Here is a 26,746-nt window from a genome sequence, read left to right on the forward strand (position 1 = left end):
AATAAAACCAAAACTCAGTTTTTTTTGCAAACCTTATAGTTAAAAGTTTTAAGTTGTTTATTATTTGTGTGTAAAAATAAGACATATATTTATTGTAAAACGGAAGGAATAATCATTTCTTGAACAATATACTGATATTCTCCTAAACGATTGTGTTTTGAACTGAGCAAGCCCTTAATTAAAAACAAGAACCAACTGTTGTTTAATTAATTTTGTAGTTAAATAACATCCCGTGCAACATTCTTAACAGCAAAAGAACAATGTAAAGAAAAAATAAATAAAAAAATAAAAAATAATAATAATAAATAAAGGAAAGACACGACTTAGCTTTTTTAGCTCGAAATATAGGAGAGACAAAAAGATGGTTAAAAGCATTATTTCACGCAAAGCCATGTGAGCAGCACAAATCTACTTTATTGCCTAATTAATCAACATTAGTTAATTAAAGCTCAAATACTTTGATGTGTTTTAGTTTTATGTTCACATTAGATAGGTATTTAGTCCGGTCCGGATGATATAAACCAGACCAAAAACCAGCAAACACGACAATTGCTCTGGGGTTAGCCAGATTTTTTTGAGAATCAAATCGAATTAGGTAACACAACGAAGAAATATCTCAAATGAGTCTACCCTTAGGGTAAATTATAGAAATATTATTTATATAGATATTTGTTACTTTATGATTAATTACATTCGAATAGTAGGATTACTGCATATATTACCAATATATTGTAGGAACACGTTTTAGTCAGTCACTAAATCGGCCTACTCATCATCATTATCACCATAATACATCATCTCTCACTTAAGATCAAAACTACTTCTAATTTTCCAGTCAAAGCCACAGTTTCTCCATAATTAGGATACATAATCCACTTATCCACATATTAGATATTAGCCGTGTTTTATAAATCTCCGCCTAGCATCGATTACGCCTCGTAAAATCGTTAGGCCCACCCTCTCCGCCTCGATTAATGACTAATCTCCGCCTAGTATTGATTATCCGATTATACTGTCTAATCCGATTAATTCCCGCATAATTTTGTATATACCGATTATTTTTGGAGCCAAATATAAATCAAATATATATATTTTTATTATTTAGACATTTAAATTAAGAGTTTATGATGTTTTACAATAACTAATGTACAAACTTTTAATTAAAATTATAATTTGTTTTCTTAATATTACGTTTTTATGTTTTTACCGTAATTTTAAAGACAATACTATAGCTTTATATTTTATTTGATATTTTTTTTTTCACATAAACATAATTATACATATATTTAGTACTATATATTTTTAATTTATTATTAATTTAATAAAATAACCCAAAAACTAATCCTCGATTAATCCCTATTTAATCTCCGATTTTCTCGCTAGGCGCTAGGGCCACCCCAACCGCCCGACTAGCGCCTAACGATTTATAAAACAGGGGTATTGAATGGATTTATCAAATTCTGTCCGGTTGAACCCATCCTAAAATGTTTTGAATCTTTTGATCGTCCCAAAATCCCCCCCCTGAATTAGGGAAAATGATTTTTCTTCTTCGTATATATTATATATATATATATATACATTGGACATATACATATACATATACATATGGGTCCGTTTGATAAATGTATTTGAAGAATTTTTTTCCTTGGAGATCACTTCGCTGCGCCAATATAGTTTTATTTTAGGTATGGGGTAAAAGGTCCAACGAGAGCATCTTTTTCATGTAGAAAATATCGGCTCTGTAGGTCCATCAGAATCATCGAAATTAAATATAGCTTCATATTTCTTATATTAATCACTATTCACTCTTTTCTTTTTCTACAAACGTATATACATTTTTCAATTTTTATAAAACATATATTATGTGTTATATTAGATCTGTGTTTGTTCCATATCCGCAACTCTTATTCTAAGTATCTACCAGTTTTTTTTGCAAACATTTTGAAGGCAACGTAACGTTGCAGTCTTGCAGACATTTCAAAACTTCAAATACAAGTCTATTTTCTCTACATTGTGATCCCCACATAATGAGGAGACATAAGTAATAATTCGCAATCGTTACGAGGACATATAGGATCTCGATTCCTACAGTGGATAGATGTACAATGGGACTAAACAGAAAGACATTTTGTGTATCCTTAAGGGCAAAATCGCCCACAAGTTGATGGGAAAGGTCATGCAAAAGCAAAATCTATAGATCAATCGATGGTTACAAAGACTTTTTCTATTTGGTGGTAAACTTTGTTGCATAATGTACCATAAACTAAACGTTTCATGCTATGGTTGGTTCATAACTAGTTTCGAGTTTTAACGATCCAATGAGAATTTGTTCTTTTTGTATTTAATAATTCATCTTTTTTTTTTTTTTTATCACCACTGGAGCAAATTATTGGTTTTACACTTTCGCAAGTTTCTCTATCAGTTCAGTAACCCACTTTGGTTATTTGACACCCAACAATTTTAACTAGTTGTAGTTTCACGAAGGTCAACGGTTCAGGAAAACAATGACAGAATAGGGGAAATATTCTAATGTTTTATTCTTATTATTAATGAGATTAAATAAATAATTATATGTGAAAAACACACTCATAATATATATAAAAATAAAAATAAAACACACACACACACACTCATAAAACTCATAAAATTGAAATTTGATATAATCATGTGAAAATTTCGCTACAACTACATGATGAAAAAATCACGGTATAACCAGGAAGTTTTGGTAGTGTTGGTTATGTTGTATATTATATATATATATATATATATATCAAAGAAGAGTATATGTTTCATGCATGTCCGTTTGTCTTGACCTAGAGAGTGTGTTTAATGTCGAAGGCATTTAGTTGCTATAACCACATGCAAGTCCGTAGACATCCTGATTTCGAATCTACGATCCCCGCTTTACTTGGGTAATTCCGTTATAATAAAAAGGGTCAGCGGGTCCGGGATCATAAAATGGAAGATGGTTTTATCTATATATACATTTTGCAAGTACATTTAGCAAATAAATCATGAACTTGCCACCTATTTACAAAACTGCCATTGTATTAACTTTTTTGATTTACCGATTTTGATTACCAAAAATACATTAAAATCGGAAATAATTAAAATCTGATAAATATGGTAACGAATTTAATGTTTATGACGATAACAAAAACCACATTTATAGGGATATTTCTATATTTTTTTTAATAAAAAAATATATTAATTGCTTACAAAAATCTTTCTATCAATCATCATTTGCAATCTCGAATAAAAATCTAATAATGAGAATATTCCATATCCTAATGTTTACACGTTAAGTAATTAGTTTTGTAGAGATTTGTTTAGTCATAAATTTAGGAGGATCCACACTCATTCCATCTCCCATATATATGATGTTTGCAAACATTCCACCGGAAATATATATGCTGATGACGCAGGGCGTGGTAGGTATGTTGGTGGATACCATGGTGGCGGTGGTCATGGAGGAGGCGCTGTGATGGATTTATCACTGGTGAATCGGCTGATGTTGAATGACCACAAAAGACTTATGAGGGCGGTAGCGGGACATGTCGTGGGTAAGTTTTCTTTTTGTTTTGTTCACTATTTTGGTTGGTTGTCTAACTTCTAATGTTTTGTGATTTTTTTTGGTTATTTGAAGATGTTAGTAAATGATCTACAACATGAGGAGTGATCATGAAAATTGGGGTACTATTGAAGATGAGATTCTTCCGTAAGCAAAACACTGCAAAAAAACAGTGAAGGGAAGAATGATCTTAAGGATAAGAGATTATTGGAGTAACCTGTAATATACATAAATTAACTATAAATATTGTTGAAAATCTCATATACACAAAAAAGCATAATTGTTACTTCTATAAGGTTTTTCATATGTGCGACCAAAAAAAGTTTTTTCATCTATGTTTGTTGCAACATTTCATAATTTAAATTTATATGAGATCTATGTAAGTAACTTTAGTGAATAGATTTGAATTAATAGTAACCTTATAATCATATATGATTTTCATTATTAATCATATTCACATTTTTTATATATATTTTATCATGATAATAGAATTTTCACAATTATATATTATTATTATTATTATGATAGTTTTTAATATTTGACCACCATCGCATTTGCGGGTCGATCATTCACACCAATTTTCAGTTACTAGATTAATCATTCAAAACAGTTGATACCATTAGGAGGTTAGGAGCAAAACCACCTGTTTCTGCAAACTTTTGCAATTAGAACTACAACTAAGTCGTTTAAACAAATCTATCATAGTATAACAACCTAACATATTTATCTGAAAATTTTTAAATACAAATATTATCCCGCGGTGTACCGCGGGTTAAATCCTAGTTTTACAATATATTAGTGGCAATATGCAAATTATATAGTTCATGCCTATAGAAAGCAATGATAATAGCATAAATGTAGGCAATGAGTACACAAAGAGTTTGTGATCAAAAGAAATGAAATGTGTAGGGTTACTTCGTTCTTGGTTGAAAGAAACTAAAGTATGTTCATGACAAATCAAAGAAAGACGGTGTGATTTAGATGTTTTTAAGTGATCCCATCATTTTGTTTTTGTTATTTTCTCTAATTTTTAATTGTTAATTAGGACTCGTGCATGTGTTTCTATGCGTTTGTCTAATCTTTTGGAAAAGCGAAAAAGGTCAACAAGCACAATAGTTTCTCCACCATTTTTTTTTTTTTTAGTTTCTCTACCATTTTTTTTTCCATTTTGTTGTTTTACTCTGTCGTTTTCATATATCGATTCACGTTAAAACTTTCAAACTTTGGATTCTTCGTTTTTTTTGTTTCCTTGGATTTCATTTTCATCATACAAAAATTTTCAGATTAAGAAATATCTATTGATTTCTTGTTTTGATATTTTATACTATTAGATTATGAATCGAGTTTAATCCAACATAGCCTACTACTATAGACGTACAGTTTTTTTTTTTCCTTTTTTTTTGTCAACAAATAAACGGACAACTATAGAAATTATGAATTGCAAAAATAATTCTTATTTTTTTGGATTAACTTAAATTTTGGCCAAATTTATGCATATCTATGAAATTTATGAAAAAATCCATCCTAAAATTTATGAAAAAAGAACGTACGTTGTCCTCACTCCTCACCATACGCAAACAGCTAAGCTATGATAAAAGAGTAAAAACAATAACAACAGCACATAAACAAATTCACCGAAGTTAAATAACATGCTTAGTAATTCTCACAATATCGGCCACGAGACGAAGATGATAAGCAGATTGTTTTTTGTTTTTGTGTTTTTTACAATTAATTCGGCTATGTGGTTATAAATATAGAATGATAGAATGATATTTACTTGGCAAGGCAGTTGAAAATAATGTAAAACGACTGTTTTTTAGTGTACATGATATAAACTTATAACTCTATATATTACGTTACATTAAATCCGTCACACACTCACACCACAACTTTTTTTTTTTTCTAACAATTTGAATAACGTAATTTCGTATCTCTTGTTTTAACCCTATTTTTTAAAATATAATTTTGATGATACAGCGTGCCTAAATAAACAAATATTGGCCATCCCTCCCTGATCTCGATGAACTTAATTGCTCACAGTTAGTATAATTAATATGTAAATACCGCTTTTATATTTTGCTTTGGATGCTATATGTAAAAATGAGTGGATGTACATGTCGAATAGGATCTATATTGGGCTAGATAGGGTGAAGAACAGGATGAAGAAATAACTTTCCAAAATAGGTAAAATGGGTTAGGCTTTAAAAGTAATGATATTTCTTTTAATTTGGTAAGTCAACGGGATGGGTTTGTGTTTTTAGTAGGTAACCAAAATCATGAAACCAGTTCTTTTTACTATCGATTTGTGTTGACCAAGCTTTTTGAACAAATAACAGAAACATACATAACTTAAACGATTAGTACACACTAAACACGTACATACTGGAAAACATTAGGTTAAATCCTTTAAAATTTGAACAAAATAAGTTTGTTGACACGCAAATTTGTGTCATTTAATTACAACATTAACTAGTTATAACCGCCAATTCTATTTCCAAAATCAGTTTTATTAATCTTTAGATTCTTTACAAGTTACGAGATATGATTTACAACGGATCGACGTACAAAACTATTTGTCAGAAAAACCTAATACGGGCAACATTCATCAGACTATGGTGGACAAACTCATTTGCAACAACTTGAGCTCCTAACATAAACTCTATAAAAAGCTGAAGATCAAATCCAAAATTTAGTATAAACATGTTAAATTTGATCATCGAGTAGACCATATACTTTCTAAATCTTGGCTTCGGTTTATGATTCCAATTCATCCTAAAACATACTTTTTTTTTCCTGATATGTATATTTTAGAGCAATATCAAATTAATATATTTAGCAACTAATAACTGAAATATATCGAGACGATTCTTTTTATTGAAAGCACTAATTCTTGTCAAGTACATACACAAGAGATCAACCTCAAATATTCAAATCAATATCAAGATTTGAAGGGAGAAAAAAGAGAGGTGCGAAGTTGACTAACAGTGACAAAGAAAGATTTGTGTGGCAAAATGCACCTTCTCTAGCCAAGATAAGCCTTCCCCATCACTGTCCTTTTCTTCCTCTTCCCTTTCCTCACCTTTTTAGTACTTAATTTTATCTATTTTAATTAATCTACCAAAGTCCGTATGTTTTCTTGTGTAAAATAACTAAAATAAATAAATAAAAATAGAAATAATTCAGTGAGGTGAGAATCTGAGAAACAGTTCTTAACACACAGGATTGAAAAATGTATATCAATTTTATTCCCATCTATTGTTTGTAAATCGTTCGCTCGTATGGGGTTCCATTTGCCAAAATAATACCTTTTAAACATATTTTAAGTTTTAAAGAAAGTATTAAATTGTAAAACAAAATTGTCAATTTATTTTCTTTTCTTGTAATTATTTGAAACACTCGAAGTAAAGTTGAAGAATATCAAGTCTACTTGATTCTGACTGATAAAAACGTGGAGGAAAGTCAACTTAGATCTGACCTTATAGTGGTTGGTTATATTTGTACTCTTTTAATTTCTAATATGTAAATATACATATTACACAAACACATGCATACAAAAAAAAATACAAGTGTAAAAAATGAAATTTTATGTGTGCAGCATGATATTTGATAGTTGTCTACCGCATTTGATAGTATTTTGCAAGTTTATACATGGATAATTGGTTCAACGACGATATTAACACAAACCACTAAAATATTTTTTTGAAACTTTAAAAATGTGAAGTGTTATTAAATTTAGTGTAAGAGACCCACAATATTTTGTTAGTCATATGGTTGAATACATCAAATTAAAGTTGTATCTTTTTCTCTGGTAAATAAGATATCATTTTCTCATTATTTCTGTTCTGAAATAAAGTATAGTTAAGTGTTATTTCAATTTTAAAATATTTTTGATATAAAACACATAAACTAAGTTCAAGTCAAAATCTAGAACAAACTAACAAAAGTACTTTATTTTAGAGGTCTAATAAAAATGTATACATATTATATTAATTTGTGTGGAAAAAATGTAAAGTTTTGGGCTTTCTATTTGACATGACAAGTTGATTTTGCGTTAAAAATGCATGTAACAGATTTTGACAACATCCACTATCATTATATCTAAAAAATAAATTTATCGTCTTTATATGTATCAATATTTCTACATACAGATACAGTATATAGAGTTTGGCAAGTTCACACTAGCTTCTGTGAACATAAGAAAGCCAACATTATTGGAACTAAAAACATAATGCTTGCGGAACATAAATAACACTTTATAATTTTGCTTGCAATTCGTTCAACACGGTAATTGAAAATAAAAAATATCACACCTTATAAATCAAATTATAGACCTTTTGGGGTTTGGTCGTTAATTAACTTGATGTCTTCCAGAGTTTAAATATGTGCCTACATGCAATCCATCCAAGTTACCCAAACAACTCATTTCTAAAATTTGATCTAGTAATTTATCTCACCCTGAGATTAGCCGGTTACCCAAGTTAGATGCACCTTACATAAATTAGATGTTTAATATTGGAACACAACAAATGTCATAAACCTCATCGTTAATTAGTGTTTAATTAACCAAAATGTTGACAAACTATTAGAGGAAATTATAATCTTTGAAATGATTAATGAACCCGAAAATATAAAAGGATCAATGAGTTACTAATACCAAATGATCGGAAAAATCTTGTCCCAGATTCTCTTGTTGTTGTTCCAACGGTAAAATCCATCGTCTGTGACTACAACGAAACACGAGTTTTTACACTCCTTAGCATCCTTGTCCGCTTCGTACAAAACGTACGGTCTCTCGTGCATCTCGAAATGTGCTTCGCTGTAAAACGTTCCTACGCAAGTCGTTGGCTGCCACACTCTAGATCCCGCCACCTTCTCATCAACGGTATCATTGCCAGCTGTGGTTGGGATCTCTATCAACGACTTTTGACCCAATGGTACACGTTTCGACAGCTGAGGGGCAGGGTGGCACGTGACGAAGACGGGAACATCACCACGTGTCTGCAGCTCATTGGACACGATAAGATTGGCGGCACGGGTGGTTTCGGACGTAGAAAAGAGCATCATGGTCATGAACGAGACCATTATAAGAGTGTCCATGGTTTTGATTTTTGTGTTGAGAGAGTATATTGTCGATTAATTGGAAATGGATCTTCGATTTCTTAAATATTCACTACGTTTTTTTCTTTAATGGTCGTATAAATCTGACTACGTTTTTACTCAAAGATGATTAATAGCTATTTTATATAATAAGATAAAGTTTTTGTAATTTTGTCTAACAATATGACATTTGGCACTTTATTTTTGTACACATGTCATTTTTATTAATTTTAAATTTAACATTCTATTTTTTATTTAACTTTATTTTATTTGTATCTTATGTGGTGTGGATAGAAAAAGTATATTATATAATAAGAGAATATTTTTTTAACTTTGCCTAACAATGTGACATTTGCCACTCTACTTTGTGACAAATGTCATTCTCATTACTTTTAAATTTAACATTCTATTTTTATTTGACTTTATTTTATTTGTATATTATGTGATGTATAGTTTGTTAAAAAAAAATAATTGTTGTATAGTTTGTTTTTTTAATTTTTTTCAACATTGTTACAAAAATATATTCCGTCCATTTTTTAGTTTTAGCATCTAAGATATTTCATAATGAAATCATAATTGTTTTATCTTCCCATGAAATAACAGAAAACAATAGTTTCAAAATTAATTTATTGTTAATTATACTATTTATTTTCAAATGATTAGAAATAGAGAAAATTTATAGAAGAAAAAAATATTTATATTAAATTTGACACACTTTTATTTTCATGAATTTTATATAAAATTAATTAGACTTAGAGTATAAGATATTTGTTTTGTGATATCGTTTCAATAAATTATTTTAAAATTGATTTATCATATTATAAAATTATTATTTGTTGTTAACTTTTACTTTTATATATGAAAATAAAATTAATATACAAGACAACATAATTTATCTATCAAAGTAAGGTCTTACACCTTTTTTTCTTAGAATACTTATCAGTTTTTTTTTCTAAAAAAACCAAGCTATAAATAAATTAAATTATCTTAATTATTTAACGAACATACAAAATTTAATTAACTTTACTGTAACTAATTGTCCTATTACTATAAAATGGTTTCATACATTTCAAAGTAAAAACTGAAACTAAATTAATTTCTGATAGACTAATTTAAAAATATAAAAGAGTTTCCAATATATAAAAAACTTACATTATATTCAATAATCATATATATTGTATTAAAGACACAACTCAAATTTGTATTTAATAGTAATTTATAAGTTACAGTTTGATTGTCTTTAAAACATATGTACTAAAAAAAACATAATGGTATCATAATATAATTGCTTAATAACCCTATGATATAACAGAAAACAATAATTTCAAAAATTAATTTATTGTTAATTATACTATTTATATAAAAAATGATCAGAAATAGAGACAATATATAGAAAATAAAAAAATATATTAAATTTCACACACTTTTCTTTTCATGATTTTTTATAAAAACTGGTTAAACTTATAATATAAGATATTTGTTTTGTGATATCGTTTTGATAAATTATTTTAAAATTGACTTATCATATATAAAACTATTTTTGTTAACTATTACTTTTAGATAATGACAATAAAATTAATATATAGGACAACATAAAACAATCTATCAAAATAATTAAGTAAGAAACTTACATTTTTCTTTGTAGACTACTAATCAGTTTTTTATTTTCCAAAAAAGAAAAAAGATAAAAAAAATATAATTTATCTTAACTATTTAACGAAAATACCATATATAGTTGACTTTGCTATAAGTAATGATATTATTACTATAGTAACATATTGTTTCAATAATTTCAATAATATATTGTAATCAAAAAAATTTAGTAGTATGTACTTTAACTTTTCTATTTTTCATAAATCTTCTATGAAACACTATATAACATATACTAGGTAACAACCCGCACTATGTGCGGGATAAATCTATGCAGATAAAATTAATATTATGAGTAAAGTTATTATCAAGGATTTAAAATTTGCTTGTGTATAAACCAAATATATAATCTGTGAGATTATGTTTAGATCAAACTACTATGTATTAACTAAATATATAATCCGCTCTTTCTTCAATCTATGCAAGATTTTTTATTTTGTTTAATTTTGTGTGTGTAAAAATATGTTTCACCCGTAAAATATTATAACAATTGTACTAAATAAGTTAATTGCCTATAATAATGATTATTGTGATAATTTTATTTTGGAAAATTTAAATATGTGTATAGTAATCAGTTTTTTTAACAGGTGAATAAATGCGGGTTTTGAAAATGTTTTAGATCTAATAATATTAGAATAATTAATTATGTTATAAAAATGATTAAAATATATTTTAAAATTAAAATGTTTGATTTTTTTAATTAATTGAAAAGGAATATTCCTTAATCATTCAATAGCAGTTATGTGTAAAAAAAAATATCCATAAAAATGAGAGCAATAAATTTATTGGTGTTTCGAGTTCTCTAACTACAACATATCAGCATTTTCTTGAGAATGCTTCTCTATTATTATATAGGGGATAAATTATAAATTGTAGTTAAACCGTAGTATTATGAATATTATTTTTAAGACATATATTAACAATTACATATGTACTTTTTATATATAATTAAATAGAAACTTATATAAAAAATCGTGTCGACTACTTTGTAGTATAATAATATTCAGTTACGATTAGACTTAAATAAAGTGAGTTCAGTCTATCAAAAGCCTGTTTCAGGCCCAAAAAAACTTGGGGTTGGTCCAAGTCTTGGAATCTCACTTTCATCCGGCTTGGGTTCCGAGGACTGATATATAGTGGCCCTGTGTCACTCTCTGATCTCTCAGGCACCCATGATACAGTATAGCTTTCCGTTAATGGTATAAATTTTATCTTTAAATGAGGTCTAAACTTTTTTAAGAACTGCTATGAACTCTTCTGCTTCTAGGGATACATACTACACAGTTTTGCGCTCACTTGCTTGCTTTGGTCAGCCATTAGAGCAAACACTTCGACTAGTATTTTTCTTACTTGAAAAAATAATAATAATATAAGAATCATAGTAACTTGGTAACATATTTTGTAAATATCATATGCAGTTTAATTTTAATTGAATATCATGAACTTTCTAGTAGCACTAAGTCAAATTCAGAAGTTTAATTCTTTTAATAGGTCTTTGATTGGTCTGTGTGTGTTTGACCTCAAAAAAATTGCTTTCCTTAGAACTTTCTATTTTTAGTAAACTTTTCATGTGTCTCGCTTCCCAACTAAATAAACTAAACACAAATGTTACAAACGACACAAAAATCAATGCCTCTCCCCCTACTTTTTCTCCTTCTCATCTAATAATTCTTTCAAACCAGAAAAAAAAAAAAAAAACGTTTAAAGAAACGACAAGATAGAAGAATTATAAGATCTCCGACGATCCTTGGATCAGCTACCGGTGCCGGAGAAAGAATAAATATAAATAACTATGAAAAATAATACTCCTACCGAGGATTCGACAAAATGGATGTTAGAGAGTGTAGAGATCGATCCAATGGGTGACGGTTCTTCTAAAGGACCGGACATTAACCTCAACAAGAACGAAGGTTTTCTGAAGAAGAACGCGTCAAGAAATCTTGGTGTGGGATCGATAATCCGATCGTTGAGCGTTTCAAACTGGAGAAAGAGCGGTAATCTCGGGTCTCCGAGCACAAGGAAAAGCGGGAACCTAGGGCCTCCGACCAATGCGTTGCCCAAGAAGACAGGTCCACAAAGAGTGGAGAGGACAACATCTAGCGCCGCTAGGGGACTTCAGAGCTTGCGGTTCCTTGATCGGACGGTCACCGGCCGGGAACGTGACGCATGGAAATCGATTGAGAACCGGTTTAATCAGTTCTCTGTTGACGGCAAGTTGCCCAAAGAGAAGTTTGGCGTCTGCATTGGTAACCAACAGATATATTATATGTCAAAATCAAAAGACTAATATCTACATTAAAAGGACAAATATTCCTCGTGATTTTTTTTTTTTTGTTAACAATAATTCTTTTCTAAATAGGTATCTTCATATTAAATTATTGTTGGAAATGTGAACTCAAATTGTTTGTTTAGAAAAAAATGGATTAATGTCGATGGTATATATTACTAGGAATGGGAGACACAATGGAGTTTGCGGCAGAAGTTTATGAGGCATTGGGACGGAGAAGACAAATAGAGACAGAAAACGGTATCGACAAAGAACAACTGAAGCTGTTTTGGGAAGACATGATCAAGAAAGACCTTGATTGCCGTCTTCAGATTTTCTTCGACATGTAATTTACTTAATCTTATATGTTTCCATATATTACATATATATCCAAATGCGGTTGATTAATTTAACCATTGTGGTTGTGGTTGTTATTTAGGTGTGACAAGAACGGAGATGGTAAGCTCACGGAAGAGGAAGTGAAAGAAGTCATAGTCTTGAGCGCCTCCGCGAACCGCCTCGGGAATTTGAAAAAGAACGCTGCGGCTTATGCGTCTTTGATTATGGAAGAACTCGACCCTGATCACAAAGGATACATAGAGGTTTCACTTTCTCTTTATATTTTTATATCCCGATAAATATATTGAAGGTTATGTTCTAAATATTTCATTGTTTTTGTCTACCAGATGTGGCAGTTAGAAATACTATTAACAGGAATGGTGACAAATGCTGATGCTGATAAGATGAAGAAATCGCAAACTCTGACACGAGCGATGATCCCAGAGCGGTACAGAACCCCGATGAGCAAATACGTTTCGGTAACTGGGGAACTGATGCATGAGAACTGGAAAAAAATATGGGTACTCGTCTTGTGGATCATTATTAACGTTTATTTATTCATGTGGAAGTACGAAGAGTTCATGCGAAACCCTCTATACAATATCACCGGACGCTGTGTTTGCGCTGCTAAAGGAGCAGCCGAAACGCTTAAACTGAACATGGCTCTGATTTTGATACCAGTATGTAGAAAAACCCTAACGATCCTTAGGTCAACGTTTTTGAATCGCGTCGTCCCATTCGACGACAATATTAACTTCCACAAGGTGATTGCATATATGATCGCTTTCCAAGCTTTGCTCCACACGGCACTTCACATCTTCTGTAACTACCCTAGGTTAAGCTCGTGCTCCTACGACGTGTTCTTGACGTACGCGGGATCTGCCTTGGGAAATACGCAACCGAGTTATCTAGGTTTAATGACGACTTCAGTGTCGATCACGGGAGTTTTAATGATTTTCTTCATGGGATTCTCATTTACGCTCGCGATGCATTACTTTAGAAGGAACATAGTGAAATTGCCTAAACCGTTTAGCGTTCTTGCTGGTTTTAATGCGTTTTGGTATGCTCATCATTTGTTGGTTCTTGCTTATGTTCTTCTCATCATCCATGGTTACATCCTTATCATCGAGAAGCCTTGGTACCAAAAGACGGTAATTACGTTCAATTTCTTATATTTAACATAATAAATCGTTCGCACAAAAAAAAAGTAACATAATAAATTTCTGCATTTCAATCTTATCTTTTTTTTTTTTTTGGTAAATTGTATTATAATGAAGACATGGATGTATGTGGCCGTACCGATGCTGTTCTACGCGAGTGAGAGGCTTTTCTCACGTCTCCTACAAGAACACAGCCACCGTGTCAACGTTATTAAGGTAACAAACAAAAGCTATATAAATATGTTGCCTTGATTTTATATAATTAATCACTAGGTCATCCATTTAGAATTTTGCATCTATGATTTTATATATTACACAAAAAAAATTATTTTGATAAAAATCATAGGTACACTAATAATACATAAATTGATTAATCAAATATTTTCAAGTTACAATTTGAACATTGACAAAACTATAACATTTCTGAGTAATTTATATTATCGAGTGTTTCTGTTCCTATATATATATATATTAATTTGTTTGTACATTTTTTTTTTCCTTTCATCACAGGCTATTGTATATTCGGGCAACGTTCTTGCACTTTACGTGACCAAACCTCCCGGGTTCAAATACAAAAGTGGCATGTACATGTTTGTCAAGTGTCCTGATCTGTCAAAGTTTGAATGGTATTCTAATTAATAATTGAGTAAAAATAAGTTAACTGATTGGTTTTTATAAGGTAAACTAAATAATGATATTCCAATTATCTCCTTATTATTTAGGCATCCATTCTCCATCACTTCCGCACCAGGGGATGACTATTTAAGTGTCCACATAAGAGCCTTAGGAGATTGGACTACTGAACTTAGGAGCAGATTTGCGAAGGTAATCTTTTTCGCCACTCTTTATTTGTTTAGTTAAATATTTTTTTATAGCTGCGATATTTTAGTTTTATTTCATTAAATTTTAATTTAAGTGTAAACTGATTAATTTTGATTATATATAGTCATGCGAACCCACTCAAGCAGCTGCTAAACCTAAACCAAACAGTCTTATGAGGATGGAAACAAGAGCAGCGGGTGTAAATCCTCACATTGAAGAATCACAAGTCTTGTAAGTGAATACTAAACAATAATCACCAATTAAATGCTTATTATTTTGCAAGAAGATGAGTGTTTGTTCACATAACCACTAGTGTTTTCGAACTGATTACTGTCAGAAAAAAAACAAAATAAAAAGTTGATCTGAACGGGTCATCTTTTGTATCAGATTCCCTAAAATTTTCATCAAAGGACCGTATGGAGCTCCGGCACAAAACTATCAAAAGTTCGACATCCTCTTACTAGTTGGACTAGGGATTGGGGCAACTCCATTCATTAGCATTTTGAAAGACATGTTAAACCATCTAAAACCTGGGATTCCCAAAAGTGTAAGTTGTATAAACTTTTTTGTTCATAAATTTCTGTGAGTTTGAATATAAAGGAAGATAATAAAAATGGGGGTCTACTTTTTGACATTGGAACATCAGGGGCAAAAGTACGAAGAAAGTGTAGGAGGATCGAGTGTAGCAGGTGATAGTGTTAGTGGTGGAGGAGGCAAAAAGTTTCCACAAAGAGCATATTTTTTTTGGGTGACAAGAGAACAAGCTTCATTTGATTGGTTCAAGGGAGTTATGGATGACATTGCCGAATTTGATAAAACCGTAAGTTTATTGTTTCATTTTTCCTTAAATTCTTTTATGAACTGCCACAACAAAATAATAATTTTAACAGATTTTCTAAATAATATTTGTAATGTTTTAATTTTTGGCAGCATGTGATAGAAATGCATAACTACTTAACAAGTATGTACGAAGCGGGAGATGCAAGATCTGCCCTGATCGCCATGGTTCAGAAACTTCAACATGCAAAGAATGGTGTTGATATTGTCTCCGAAAGCCGTGTAAGTTCTCATGTTTTTTGATTAAATACTAAACAATTATAATAGTTGTCCACTTTAAATTCATGTTGAAGAAAACATATAATCATTTTGACTTACAAGGAGATGCCACTAATGACATTTTGTTAACGTTTAGCACTCTTTAAGAAGTTACGTGTATCTCAATTATTTAATTAATCAATTTTCATTATCCCCAAAACAAATCAGATACGAACACATTTCGCAAGACCTAATTGGAGGAAAGTTTTTTCTGAATTGTCAAGCAAACACGAAGCTTGTCGAATAGGTAATTACTATCTTAAATAGTTAATATCAACTTTTTGTTTTTGTTTTTAAATCTCTATGAACATCAATAATTATTAACATGTGTATTTTTCAGGTGTATTCTACTGTGGAAGCCCAACATTGGTTCGACCACTTAGAGAACTTTGTCAGGAGTTTAGTCTCGAGTCATCCACTCGTTTTACTTTCCACAAGGAAAACTTCTAACCAAAATAATCTTAAAGAAACAGATTTTGCTTATCCTCAATCAGTTCGGGAATAAATTAAAGACCATATATATGCAGGATGTAATTAGTTGGTGAGATAATGTAAAGTAATTAACGAAGTGAAAAAATGTATAGTAACATTTTAATTAAGCAAATCTCAAGTATTGTTTATTTTGATCCATTTGCTTTGACGGGGTTTTTGTATATATATTTTTGCGATGAAAATATTTGCGGCAATTGTTTAGAACAATTTTTATATATTAAGTTTTGTGAACTTGTGATTGTTATCTTTTCTTTGTCGAAATATTAGAAATTGAGAAAATCTCACAAATTTATGCACAAACACTTTTATGCATTTTAGCAATTTTAAATTTGGTTTTCTAGATTATTTCTCCTATATCAGATAAGTGTATGGTTGATAATTAGAAAACTTGCTTAATCAGAATATGGATGATCGAATTTATCTTTCTTTTAAAATTTTGATACTTTAAACTGGAAAATGAAATTATAAATTGCAAGTTTACTACTATAATATGTCTATATAAAAGTATATATATTTTGGGTTTTGACTTGTAGTTTTCTCAAGTTCAGAACTATATATATATATATATATATATATATATATATATATATATATATATATATATATTTAAATGGAACCTGTGGGAGATCCTCAAACGTAAATAATCATCTTTCAAGCACAAAATTCTGAATCTGATAATAATTATAATAGTTGACATCCTTAAAACACTATCAAAATGGAGTGTTAGCCAAATTTTTCTAATGAAAGCGGAGTAGAGTAGGTAATATATGATAACGAAGTGTACAAAAGAGTCTAAATTAGATACGCATGGATAAATTGTTAGTTTTGGACCTTTCGTACGCATGGATAAATCATGGAACTTTCCACATTATTGATATTTTTTCATATAACATGGATTCTATACGATTTTACAAAGTTTTTTTTGTTTGTTTATTTTGTTAAATTACAAAGATTTATTAAATTAGATAAATTATAATATTTTTTGAGAAAATTGCATTACTTAAAAAAAAAATCCGTCTTGCGTATATCATATTACATATATTCTTGTTAATTAAAATAGTCAGGGTTTAAATTCAACTCGAGCAAGCTAAACGTACCATACTAGATATTCACCCGCGGTACACTGCGGAGATATATTTTACTTTAATAAATTTAAAAAATATATTTATTGATTATATTACATATATATATGTAAACAATATTTTATGTATTTGTTGAATTAACTATAATTATGTAGTGTATAATTTCCATTTACTATATGGTGTGGTTTATTATATATATCCTTAATGTTCATTAAATTTTATTTAGTCAACAAATAAACTATTTTTTTGATTTTTCTATTTCATTTACAGTGTAAAGATAATAGTATTACATAATATATTATAAATTTAAAATATATGAGTATAATATAATTTGAATTTGTAGTTTTTTTCCTATATCATGTAAGACTTTTGTATTTAGAGTTGTGCAAGTCCATTAATTGGTTCTTATTATGTAACAAATCAATTGATTCTTATTAGTATTGTTTGAAAATGTTAATATTAATAATAAATTAGCTTCTAAAAACAATTCAATGGAAAAAAAAGAAGAAAAAAAATGGGCTCGTTCGGGCCCAAAAATATTGGTCCGACTGTCTTAATTGCACGAAAAAAAAAATCTTTTGTGTCTCCACCGACAACCATCGATCTCTTTCTATCTGGTTTCCTTATCATCTCTTTCTATCTGGTTTTGTAAACCTGAGTAATCAAATTCCATTGTTATGATTCTTCATCGTTTTAATAGAAACGTACTTCATCCAAATTTAAATTTAGAGCATTTTCATTCTGAGAATTACAGATCTATTCCAAGTAATCCAATTGTTCCAGGTAAATTTTTATGTTCTTTCAGTTGATTTTTATGTTAATTGCTTCCGAATTTGATGTTGGGTTTCCAATGTCCAATCATGTCTGTACTGATAGATGGTAATCGATTGGTGTTGTTAATCAGATTGTAGGTTGTTCTATCATTTTTGGATGAGTTTCGGGTGAGGATTGCGTCTAACACTAAATTCATCGATTGATTCTTACTTATCAGATATGGCTTTCGTTTGAGGACTTTTGTTTTACAATATGATGAGCGTGGCACCTTCAATCTAAGCAATTCATGTTTACAGATTTCCCCTTCAATCTTTACTTGAACAATTTAAGCGGTCCTATCCCATCAACTCTCGGCCGGCTTAAGAAACTCCGTTTCTTGTATGCTCCCTTATTTAACCTCTCTTTCTTTTAATACGTTCTTAATAAGCAGCCTAATTATCGTCTTCAGTTTCCTTGATCGTGTTTGTCTTCCTTAAAAAGCTATTCGTACAAAGTCTTGTTACATTTACCGGATTCAGAAATTAGTGTGGTGTGGCCAAATATATGCTAAGTCCTTCTTCACGGATGCATGAATCTTTTTACTCTGAAAGAATACAAAAGATGGATTAATAATAGTAAAGTATTGTATCTCGTAAACATAAGAATGAAGGACAAAAGATGCATTAGCATTTAATCTTACCATTGAATCTGACAAAACCAACTCTAGCGTTTCACCAGTGTTTTCGGTGTTTTGACGCCATGAATGGATGACCTTAACTTGAACCCTCCCTGCGGTTTTTAAGGGTCGAACATCTTTCAAAAAAGCAAAAGTAGCAGCCATATTGTTTGATTTGTGTAGATGTGATTGCTTATGGAACATAGAGTGCTAGGTTATCCAATTATTTATAGGGAACGTATTAGGTCGAGAACACATTTTTACGATACAAAAAAATATCTTTCTTATGATTGGATTAGAGAGATAATTACGTGATTTGTTATTTATGGTATCTTTATGGGATATTATATATACTGATTTATAATTTTGTTTGGATTGATTGACATGTAAGATACGTAATTGGTGGGGAAAAATATTTGGGTATCAAAAAGTTTCAACACAAATCTCGGATAGGATCGGCGACGTAGGCAAGTAAATCTGTGTTTAATTTGTATTTAATTGTTGAATATAAACATTTAACTCTGTTTCGATTTATTCATATGTAAGATACGAAAATGGTGGAGGAAAATATTTGGATATCAAGAGGTTTCAACACAAATCTCGGATAGGATTGGCGAAGAAGGCAAGTTTATTGATATGTAAGATACGAAATTGGTGGGAAAAATATAAACATTTGGGGGGAAAAAGTTTGGGTTAGCAAGATGTATAAATGAAATGGGCTTGGACCTTGATCTGTTAGTAATGTTTAAATTTTGAACCCAATCCGTTTTTTATTTTTAAAAATTAACTCAATGGCAGTCTTGTAAATAAGTTTGAAATTGAAGATTTATTTCATAATTGTACTTGAAAAATGTATATATAATATAATATATAATATAGATTAATAAAAACGTATTTAAAAAGTCGGTATTATAATATTCCTACGGGAATACTTTTCTCTTATGAAGAAAATTGTGTAAGAAATATTTTCTTTAGGTGTAGTTATACTCTGCTTTTTCTTTTTGACGTTATTAAAGATTGGCTAATCTTTGGCACTTAAAGGTAAAGCATCTTAATAATCATCATTGATCATTTCTATTCAAAGGTTAATAAAAAGAAAGTTGATTATTTTTATACATATGGCTTAGTGATATAATTTTGCTAGTAAGATTTTTTTGAAGTTTTGGTTGCTCCTAATTATTGGTGGATAGACACAATACAATATTACTTTTCAATCTTAACTTTTTTTTTTAACAACAAGAAAAGATTGACTCAAACAAGCCAATTGGAAAAAGAACTCTTAACATATCTATTGTTAGAGAAAACTATTTTTTTTAACAGATTATAACCCTATATAATTAAGACTTTCAACATCAATTTATACATTTTACCGAACAGAAAAGAAAAAATGTTATATAATCTATATAGGACATATATATGACATACATTTGTGCATGTATAGGCATTACAAATATGTATATAATAAGTTAATAACAATGAGCGCGTGGCTGATTAATTACAGTTATCATATGGACACATCACACATGCATATATATTTTACGTACGTCGAACTCTTAAAGTTTTTAGAGAATATTTGTAATTATCACCATCTTTATATATTCACCTAAAAGGTGGATAGTAACTGTCCGCTCAAATATGTACATATATATTCGTATAGGATACGTTCTATACAGTATATGTATACATACGTGCATACATTATATATTTTGTTGGAGCCTTAATCAGAAATCAAGGGTTGGTGTAACCACAATATATATATGAAAAATAATAATAAGAAAAACATGTATTGAAACTTCTTCCAATCTAATTAATCTCTCTTCACATACCAATTAAGTATTCACGTGTATATCGTACGCGTATGTATTCAGTATAAAGAATACACTTCTACGCGTATGTAGTAGTCTAGTAGATCAATAATTAAATCTTTAAATGGTAAGTTTAAGGTATTTAGATAGTTTCTCTAAATTAGAGTTCTTTGAAATTGGTCTAAGGCCTAAATATGTAAAAGTTCATCATATATGTTTTTAGTTTAATGTAATTAGAGATAATTATATAGTCGAAGCCATTATAAGAGATATCAGAATTTCGTTTTCAAATAATATAGGAGATAATTAATTTCCTGGAATTAACCTGTTTCTAAATATAGCTCTCGTGTCACATGCCTAGTCTAGTTAAAACTTAAAATGAATATCTATAACTAAATTTACTGTTTTTATGATATTGATTGTGAGTTACCAACTAAAATATTGTTAAAGACATAATTGTAAAAACCTACAAAAGGTTTGAACTACATACTAATGATGTAAACTTGTGTTTCATCATTATGTCCGATTTTTTGAACATTTCTTTATTGTCTTTTTTCTAGGAAAACTATATATATTTAATTACCGACTTCTCATATATGCAGGGGGATAAGGGATGATAAATTGATACGTACTTTTTAGCAACCTGTCTAGATCATATTTTGATTGTATTTCGACTGTACATTTCTCAATTTTAAAAATTTGAAAGAAGAGAAGCAAAAAGTATACAAATATACATTATATATATATATATATATTTATTTATATTTTGTTAAAGATACACATCATTAATTATATACACTTGTTGATTATAAACATAATTAAAATAATTTTTTAATCCGTTCAACAAATAAGAATAAGTTGTGTAAATATGTATGTAAGTATAGAGAGACATGTATATATTAGTGGCATGCCTTTGAGGATACGAACATAAAAGGGAGTTAGGTCACTTGCTTGGGAAATAAAATAGCCAACCTTAATTTGAGGTTTCCTCAACAATGTTCTTATAAAAAAAATGGAAAATCCTTCATGGATTTTGATATCTAACCCTAATCGTGACCTTCTTTGATAGCTACAATCTCCCTCTCCTTGCTTATTCCCCAAGCAATTTGAGCTTACGAATGTTTTGACTAACTCCACCTCTGTTAATCTCTCCTTTAGTAGTTCCCCCACCTACAAATAAAATAAATTAATAAACAAACAGATGAAGTACTTATCACTTATAACATGCTTATAAATGATGAAATGTATTTACTAAAATTTAACCGCTAACCACAAAAGTTACCCTTCCAAAAGAACCCAATAATGCTAAAATTTTGGGTCTAAATAAAACTTAGCCAAGGATCAAATCGAACGATAGTCCTAAACTGCCACATCTGGTCCAAGTTACTTACTTTCTCATGTCAAAATTTGAAGTCTAATATACTCAATGCTGTCAAAGATGCAGCACAGGTAGAGGAACTGTCATATCCGAGAAACTCAAATTGGCAATTTTACATTTCATATCTAGAATCTACGCCATAGTATTGAGAAGGAAACAATAGTTTTTGAGGAAATGAAGAGGGTCAAAGAGTTTGACTTATCTTTGACACCACTCATACATTAGCTGTTCATATAATCTAACAACTAGTCCATATCAAGTTCTTCTGATTACAGGGAGTACTTCTCTACCAATTATCTTTTTGTTTTTTTCTTAAACATTTACTAATTGTTTTTTCTAGCTTTCCTGCTCAAGCAAACACCTAACTCTCCCTTCCTATATATACACTAAAGGTTGAAACAATGAATCCACAATCTACAGCAAAACATAAACAAATAACCGAGGCAGAGTATTCAGTAAACTCACCTGCTCTAACCAAAGCCTCGGGGTCCAAGCACACTGAAATGGCGTTTCAGCTTCTCTTAGCTATTTTCTCTTGTGTTCTTCTTCTTCCTCAACCTGCATTTGGGATTACAAGGCATTATACGCTGGAAGTATGTGAAGATTGTTTCTTCTGTTTATCAGTTTCAAAGGGGATGCAAATAATGATTAAATGTTTCCTTTTCGCAGATCAAAATGCAGAACGTGACACGTCTTTGCCACACAAAGAGCCTTGTTTCTGTAAACGGGCAGTTTCCAGGACCTAAGCTTATTGCTAGAGAAGGTGACCAGCTTCTGATTAAAGTCGTTAATCAAGTGCCAAACAACATCTCTATCCACTGGTAAATAATATTGAAACCACTTGTAGCATTATTAGGAGTAATGTTTGGTTACTGATAGCTGGCTTTGATTCGTGAAAAAATCTCAGGCATGGGATCCGGCAACTACGGAGTGGTTGGGCTGATGGACCAGCCTATATAACCCAGTGTCCTATTCAGACAGGACAAAGCTATGTCTACAACTATACCATTGTTGGTCAAAGAGGCACTCTGTTTTACCATGCTCACATTTCATGGCTTAGAGCAACAGTCTATGGTCCACTTATCATCCTTCCCAAACGCGGAGTTCCTTACCCGTTTGCTAAACCTCACAAAGAAGTTCCCATGATCTTTGGTAAGGATGATGAAGACTAGAAACAGACAGAGACTATGATGAGAGCTAAAAAACATAATAACTGATCTTTATGGTTAAATTGCAGGGGAGTGGTTCAACGCAGACCCTGAGGCAATCATTCGTCAAGCAACACAAACAGGAGGTGGTCCTAATGTCTCTGATGCTTACACGATCAACGGGCTTCCTGGTCCATTATACAACTGCTCTGCCAAAGGTAATAATTGATTCCTACATCTAACTATGATTTAATAAATATATGACCCACTAATCTATGTAACGAATGATGTCAAACAGATACATTCAGACTGAGAGTGAAGCCAGGAAAAACATACCTTCTCAGGCTAATCAATGCTGCACTTAATGATGAGCTCTTTTTCAGCATCGCAAATCACACTGTTACGGTTGTTGAAGCTGATGCCATCTATGTTAAACCATTTGAGACGGATACCATCTTAATTGCGCCTGGCCAGACCACAAACGTCCTGCTGAAGACTAAACCTAGTTACCCGAGTGCCTCCTTCTTCATGAGTGCAAGACCATACGTCACAGGTCAAGGAACTTTCGATAACTCTACAGTTGCAGGAATCTTAGAATATGAACCATCTAAACAGACCAAAGATGCTCACTCAAGGACCAAAATCAAGAATCTTCCACTCTTCAAACCAACACTCCCTGCTCTAAACGACACAAATTTTGCTACTAAGTTCAGCAACAAGCTACGCAGTCTGAACAGCAAAAACTTCCCAGCAAATGTGCCTCTGAATGTTGATCGAAAGTTCTTCTTCACAGTAGGATTGGGAACAAACCCGTGCAATCATAAGAATAACCAGACATGCCAGGGTCCTACTAACACCACAATGTTTGCTGCCTCAATCAGTAACATTTCCTTCACAATGCCAACAAAAGCTCTCCTTCAATCTCACTATTCTGGCCAATCTCATGGAGTGTATTCCCCCAAATTCCCATGGAGTCCCATTGTTCCGTTTAACTACACAGGCACTCCACCTAACAATACCATGGTTAGCAACGGGACAAACTTGATGGTTCTACCTTACAACACCAGTGTGGAGTTGGTGATGCAAGACACTAGCATTCTTGGTGCTGAAAGCCATCCACTTCACCTTCATGGGTTCAACTTCTTCGTCGTTGGCCAAGGCTTTGGGAATTTCGACCCAAACAAGGATCCTAAAAACTTCAACCTTGTTGACCCAATAGAGCGGAACACAATCGGTGTGCCATCTGGTGGATGGGCTGCTATTAGATTCCTTGCAGACAACCCAGGTAAGAGAAACAATAATAAACCAAAGAAACACAGCTTTACATTAGTGTAACCTTAGATGAACAACAATAACCGAGTTTATAAAATGTTTTGCAGGAGTCTGGTTCATGCACTGTCACTTGGAAGTACATACCAGTTGGGGTCTGAGGATGGCTTGGCTTGTTCTTGATGGAGATAAGCCAGATCAGAAACTTCTTCCTCCTCCTGCAGACTTGCCCAAATGCTGAGAATTCTTGCTTCATGATTCAAGTCCTTTTCCTTTTTGTTTCTTGTCTCTTCTTTCTTACAAGCTTCGTGAATTTTTTTCGTTCTTTTCCCGGCCATTTATCGGTTTGACATGAGGTCAATTTCTTTACAATTATTTCTTGTTGCACAGCTCTGTCTTCTGTAAGTGTAGATCTATGTAAACCCCAAATTAATATATATATACACACAATCTAATTTGCATATATTGATCTTACCTTCGATTGTTTATCACAATCTCTGTAGCAATTAACTGTTGAAGATATACAGAAATCGTTCGAATCAGATGGTTCAGGTAAACAACGATGCAACATCCACATATGACATGTACACATTGTATATACATGATGAAATTTGCGTCATTTAAGGTTCCACAAAACTCAATTTTTCGAATGAAAGAAAGCCGTGCAGAAATGTATGGCTCTACATTCAAAACGGTTCTGCACATTTATCCCAAGTTTCCTATTCTAATTTATCTATTAAAAGATCTTACGAGTAGCGCAAAGTCTAACTCAAACTCTCAAGAACCATAATAGCATGTAAGATTACATACCTGACGATCGAGGATTCTCTGTTACTTGCACAAGTTTAGTTGAACAAGAAGTGGAAAAATTCTTCTTCCTTCACACAGAAAACTTCACAGCAGAGCAATTGCGCAGACTTCCTACACTTTCAAGTTTCAAGCACCAGATTTTCAAGTGCCTAAACATAATTGAGTTTTACATATAGCATTTCTAGTTGATTTCACAACTTGAATAAGTAACGCTTAAAGAAGTCATCTCTCTAAGATCCAAAACTTTGCATTCAAACATGTTCCAAATATAGTCAGGGATATAAGAGGGTAGCATCACACTACCAAAACAACAAAAACTTGAATGCAGACAACATAAACTAACAAGAGAAATCCAAAAAAAATCAAATCTTTCTCAATCTTAATTGTCACCAAGTAACATCTTCAACTACACTTGAACCAAAATTTGAAAGATTTGTAAAATTTCCACTACAAAATTTTCCCCAAACCTTGAGCTAAAAATCCAAATAAACAAACTTTAACCATCAATCTCTTACAATTTCCTCTTTTTCTTGCTCTTCCTCTCCTCTGAGCCCATCTCGTCATCACTCTTCCTCTTTTTTTTGCTCTTTCTCTCCTCTGAAGCCATCTCTTCCTCACTCTTCATCTTCTTCTTCTTCTTTCTCTCTTTTCTCTCTTTGCTTATGTCCTCGTCTTCTAACTTATCCACCACCTTCTCATCAATAACATCTTTGTTCTTCTTCTTCTTCTTCTTCTTTCTCTCTTTTCTATCTTCACTCATCTCCTCGTCTTCCAACTTTTCCTTCACCTTCTCAGCAATAACATCTTCATCTATGTTCTTCTTCTTCTTCTTCTTCTTTCTCTCTTTTCTATCTTCGCTCATTTCCTCGTCTTCCAACTTATCCTCCACCTTCTCAGCAGCAACATCTTCCTCTCTGTTCTTCTTTTTCTTCTTCTCCTTTTCTCCCTTTCCGTAAACTGATTCCTCACTCATACCTTCACTCTTCCGGTCACGACCCTCCCCATCATCGAGTTCTTCGGTGACATTCTGCTCACTCCTCGCCTCCGAGCTTGGCTTCGTTTCCTTCGATCTAATCTCCCTGTGGAAACTCTTTAATTCGGTGAAGGCAGCAGAGGCTCGTTGGAGATACGCTCTAACGTCTTGAGAGGCTCCATTATCGGAAGAAGTGAACCTAGAGAGAAGCGTAGCTGCTTTGGAGAGTGAGATTGGTTCAGCACTAATAACTCTTCCGGTGACGGTCTTCATCGGACAAAAAAAAAGAAGCTCGAAGATCGCCGCGCCTCTCTCTCTCTCTCTCTCTCTCTCTCTCTCTATCTGCACAAATTAGGGTAA

At 31.5% G+C, this 26,746-nt stretch overlaps 4 protein-coding genes and 3 long non-coding RNA genes across 9 annotated transcripts; 3 read left to right on the forward strand and 4 right to left on the reverse strand.

The window, feature by feature from the left end:
- Positions 1-8,060: 8,060 nt before the first annotated feature.
- Positions 8,061-8,766, reverse strand: LOC104726598 (uncharacterized). Its single transcript, XM_010445488.3, has one exon. It carries the CDS (start codon positions 8,666-8,668, stop codon positions 8,219-8,221), a length of 450 nt encoding a protein of 149 aa, XP_010443790.1. The 5' UTR covers positions 8,669-8,766; the 3' UTR covers positions 8,061-8,218.
- Positions 8,767-11,902: 3,136 nt separating this feature from the next.
- LOC104726599 (putative respiratory burst oxidase homolog protein H) lies at positions 11,903-16,732 on the forward strand. Its single transcript, XM_010445490.2, has 13 exons — positions 11,903-12,564; positions 12,768-12,930; positions 13,024-13,186; positions 13,271-14,074; positions 14,201-14,299; positions 14,594-14,709; positions 14,806-14,908; positions 15,030-15,136; positions 15,293-15,452; positions 15,552-15,725; positions 15,836-15,964; positions 16,169-16,247; positions 16,341-16,732. Exons 1-13 carry the CDS (start codon positions 12,111-12,113, stop codon positions 16,448-16,450), a joined length of 2,661 nt encoding a protein of 886 aa, XP_010443792.1. The 5' UTR covers positions 11,903-12,110; the 3' UTR covers positions 16,451-16,732.
- Positions 16,733-18,138: 1,406 nt separating this feature from the next.
- On the forward strand, positions 18,139-19,765 carry LOC104726600 (uncharacterized). Of its 3 annotated transcripts, none has more exons than XR_015571489.1 (4): positions 18,139-18,357; positions 18,566-18,726; positions 19,395-19,470; positions 19,550-19,765. It is a non-coding gene; the product is annotated as an uncharacterized LOC104726600 (long non-coding RNA). The 3 variants fall into 3 exon arrangements; XR_002033982.2 differs by having other exon boundaries at positions 18,173-18,357; positions 18,479-18,726; XR_015571490.1 differs by lacking the exon at positions 19,395-19,470 and having other exon boundaries at positions 18,217-18,357; positions 18,479-18,726.
- Positions 18,523-19,205, reverse strand: LOC147935545 (uncharacterized). Its single transcript, XR_015571491.1, has 2 exons — positions 19,028-19,205; positions 18,523-18,931 (listed from the first exon to the last, which is right to left on the reverse strand). It is a non-coding gene; the product is annotated as an uncharacterized LOC147935545 (long non-coding RNA).
- Positions 19,766-21,632: 1,867 nt separating the features above from the next.
- Positions 21,633-22,786, reverse strand: LOC147935546 (uncharacterized). Its single transcript, XR_015571492.1, has 2 exons — positions 22,652-22,786; positions 21,633-21,978 (listed from the first exon to the last, which is right to left on the reverse strand). It is a non-coding gene; the product is annotated as an uncharacterized LOC147935546 (long non-coding RNA).
- LOC104726601 (laccase-17) lies at positions 22,329-25,066 on the forward strand. Its single transcript, XM_010445491.3, has 6 exons — positions 22,329-22,779; positions 22,856-23,007; positions 23,094-23,338; positions 23,424-23,552; positions 23,633-24,619; positions 24,714-25,066. Exons 1-6 carry the CDS (start codon positions 22,588-22,590, stop codon positions 24,842-24,844), a joined length of 1,836 nt encoding a protein of 611 aa, XP_010443793.1. The 5' UTR covers positions 22,329-22,587; the 3' UTR covers positions 24,845-25,066.
- A 698-nt stretch (positions 25,067-25,764) lies between these two features.
- LOC104726602 (uncharacterized) lies at positions 25,765-26,659 on the reverse strand. Its single transcript, XM_010445492.3, has one exon. The coding sequence runs from the start codon at positions 26,657-26,659 to the stop codon at positions 25,925-25,927; it is 735 nt and encodes a 244-aa protein (XP_010443794.1). The 3' UTR covers positions 25,765-25,924.
- Positions 26,660-26,746: the final 87 nt, after the last annotated feature.

This window comes from Camelina sativa, chromosome 11 (assembly GCF_030686135.1).
Source record: "Camelina sativa cultivar CO46 ecotype springtype chromosome 11, ASM3068613v1".
In the NCBI taxonomy this organism is placed as follows: Eukaryota; Viridiplantae; Streptophyta; class Magnoliopsida; order Brassicales; family Brassicaceae; genus Camelina; species Camelina sativa.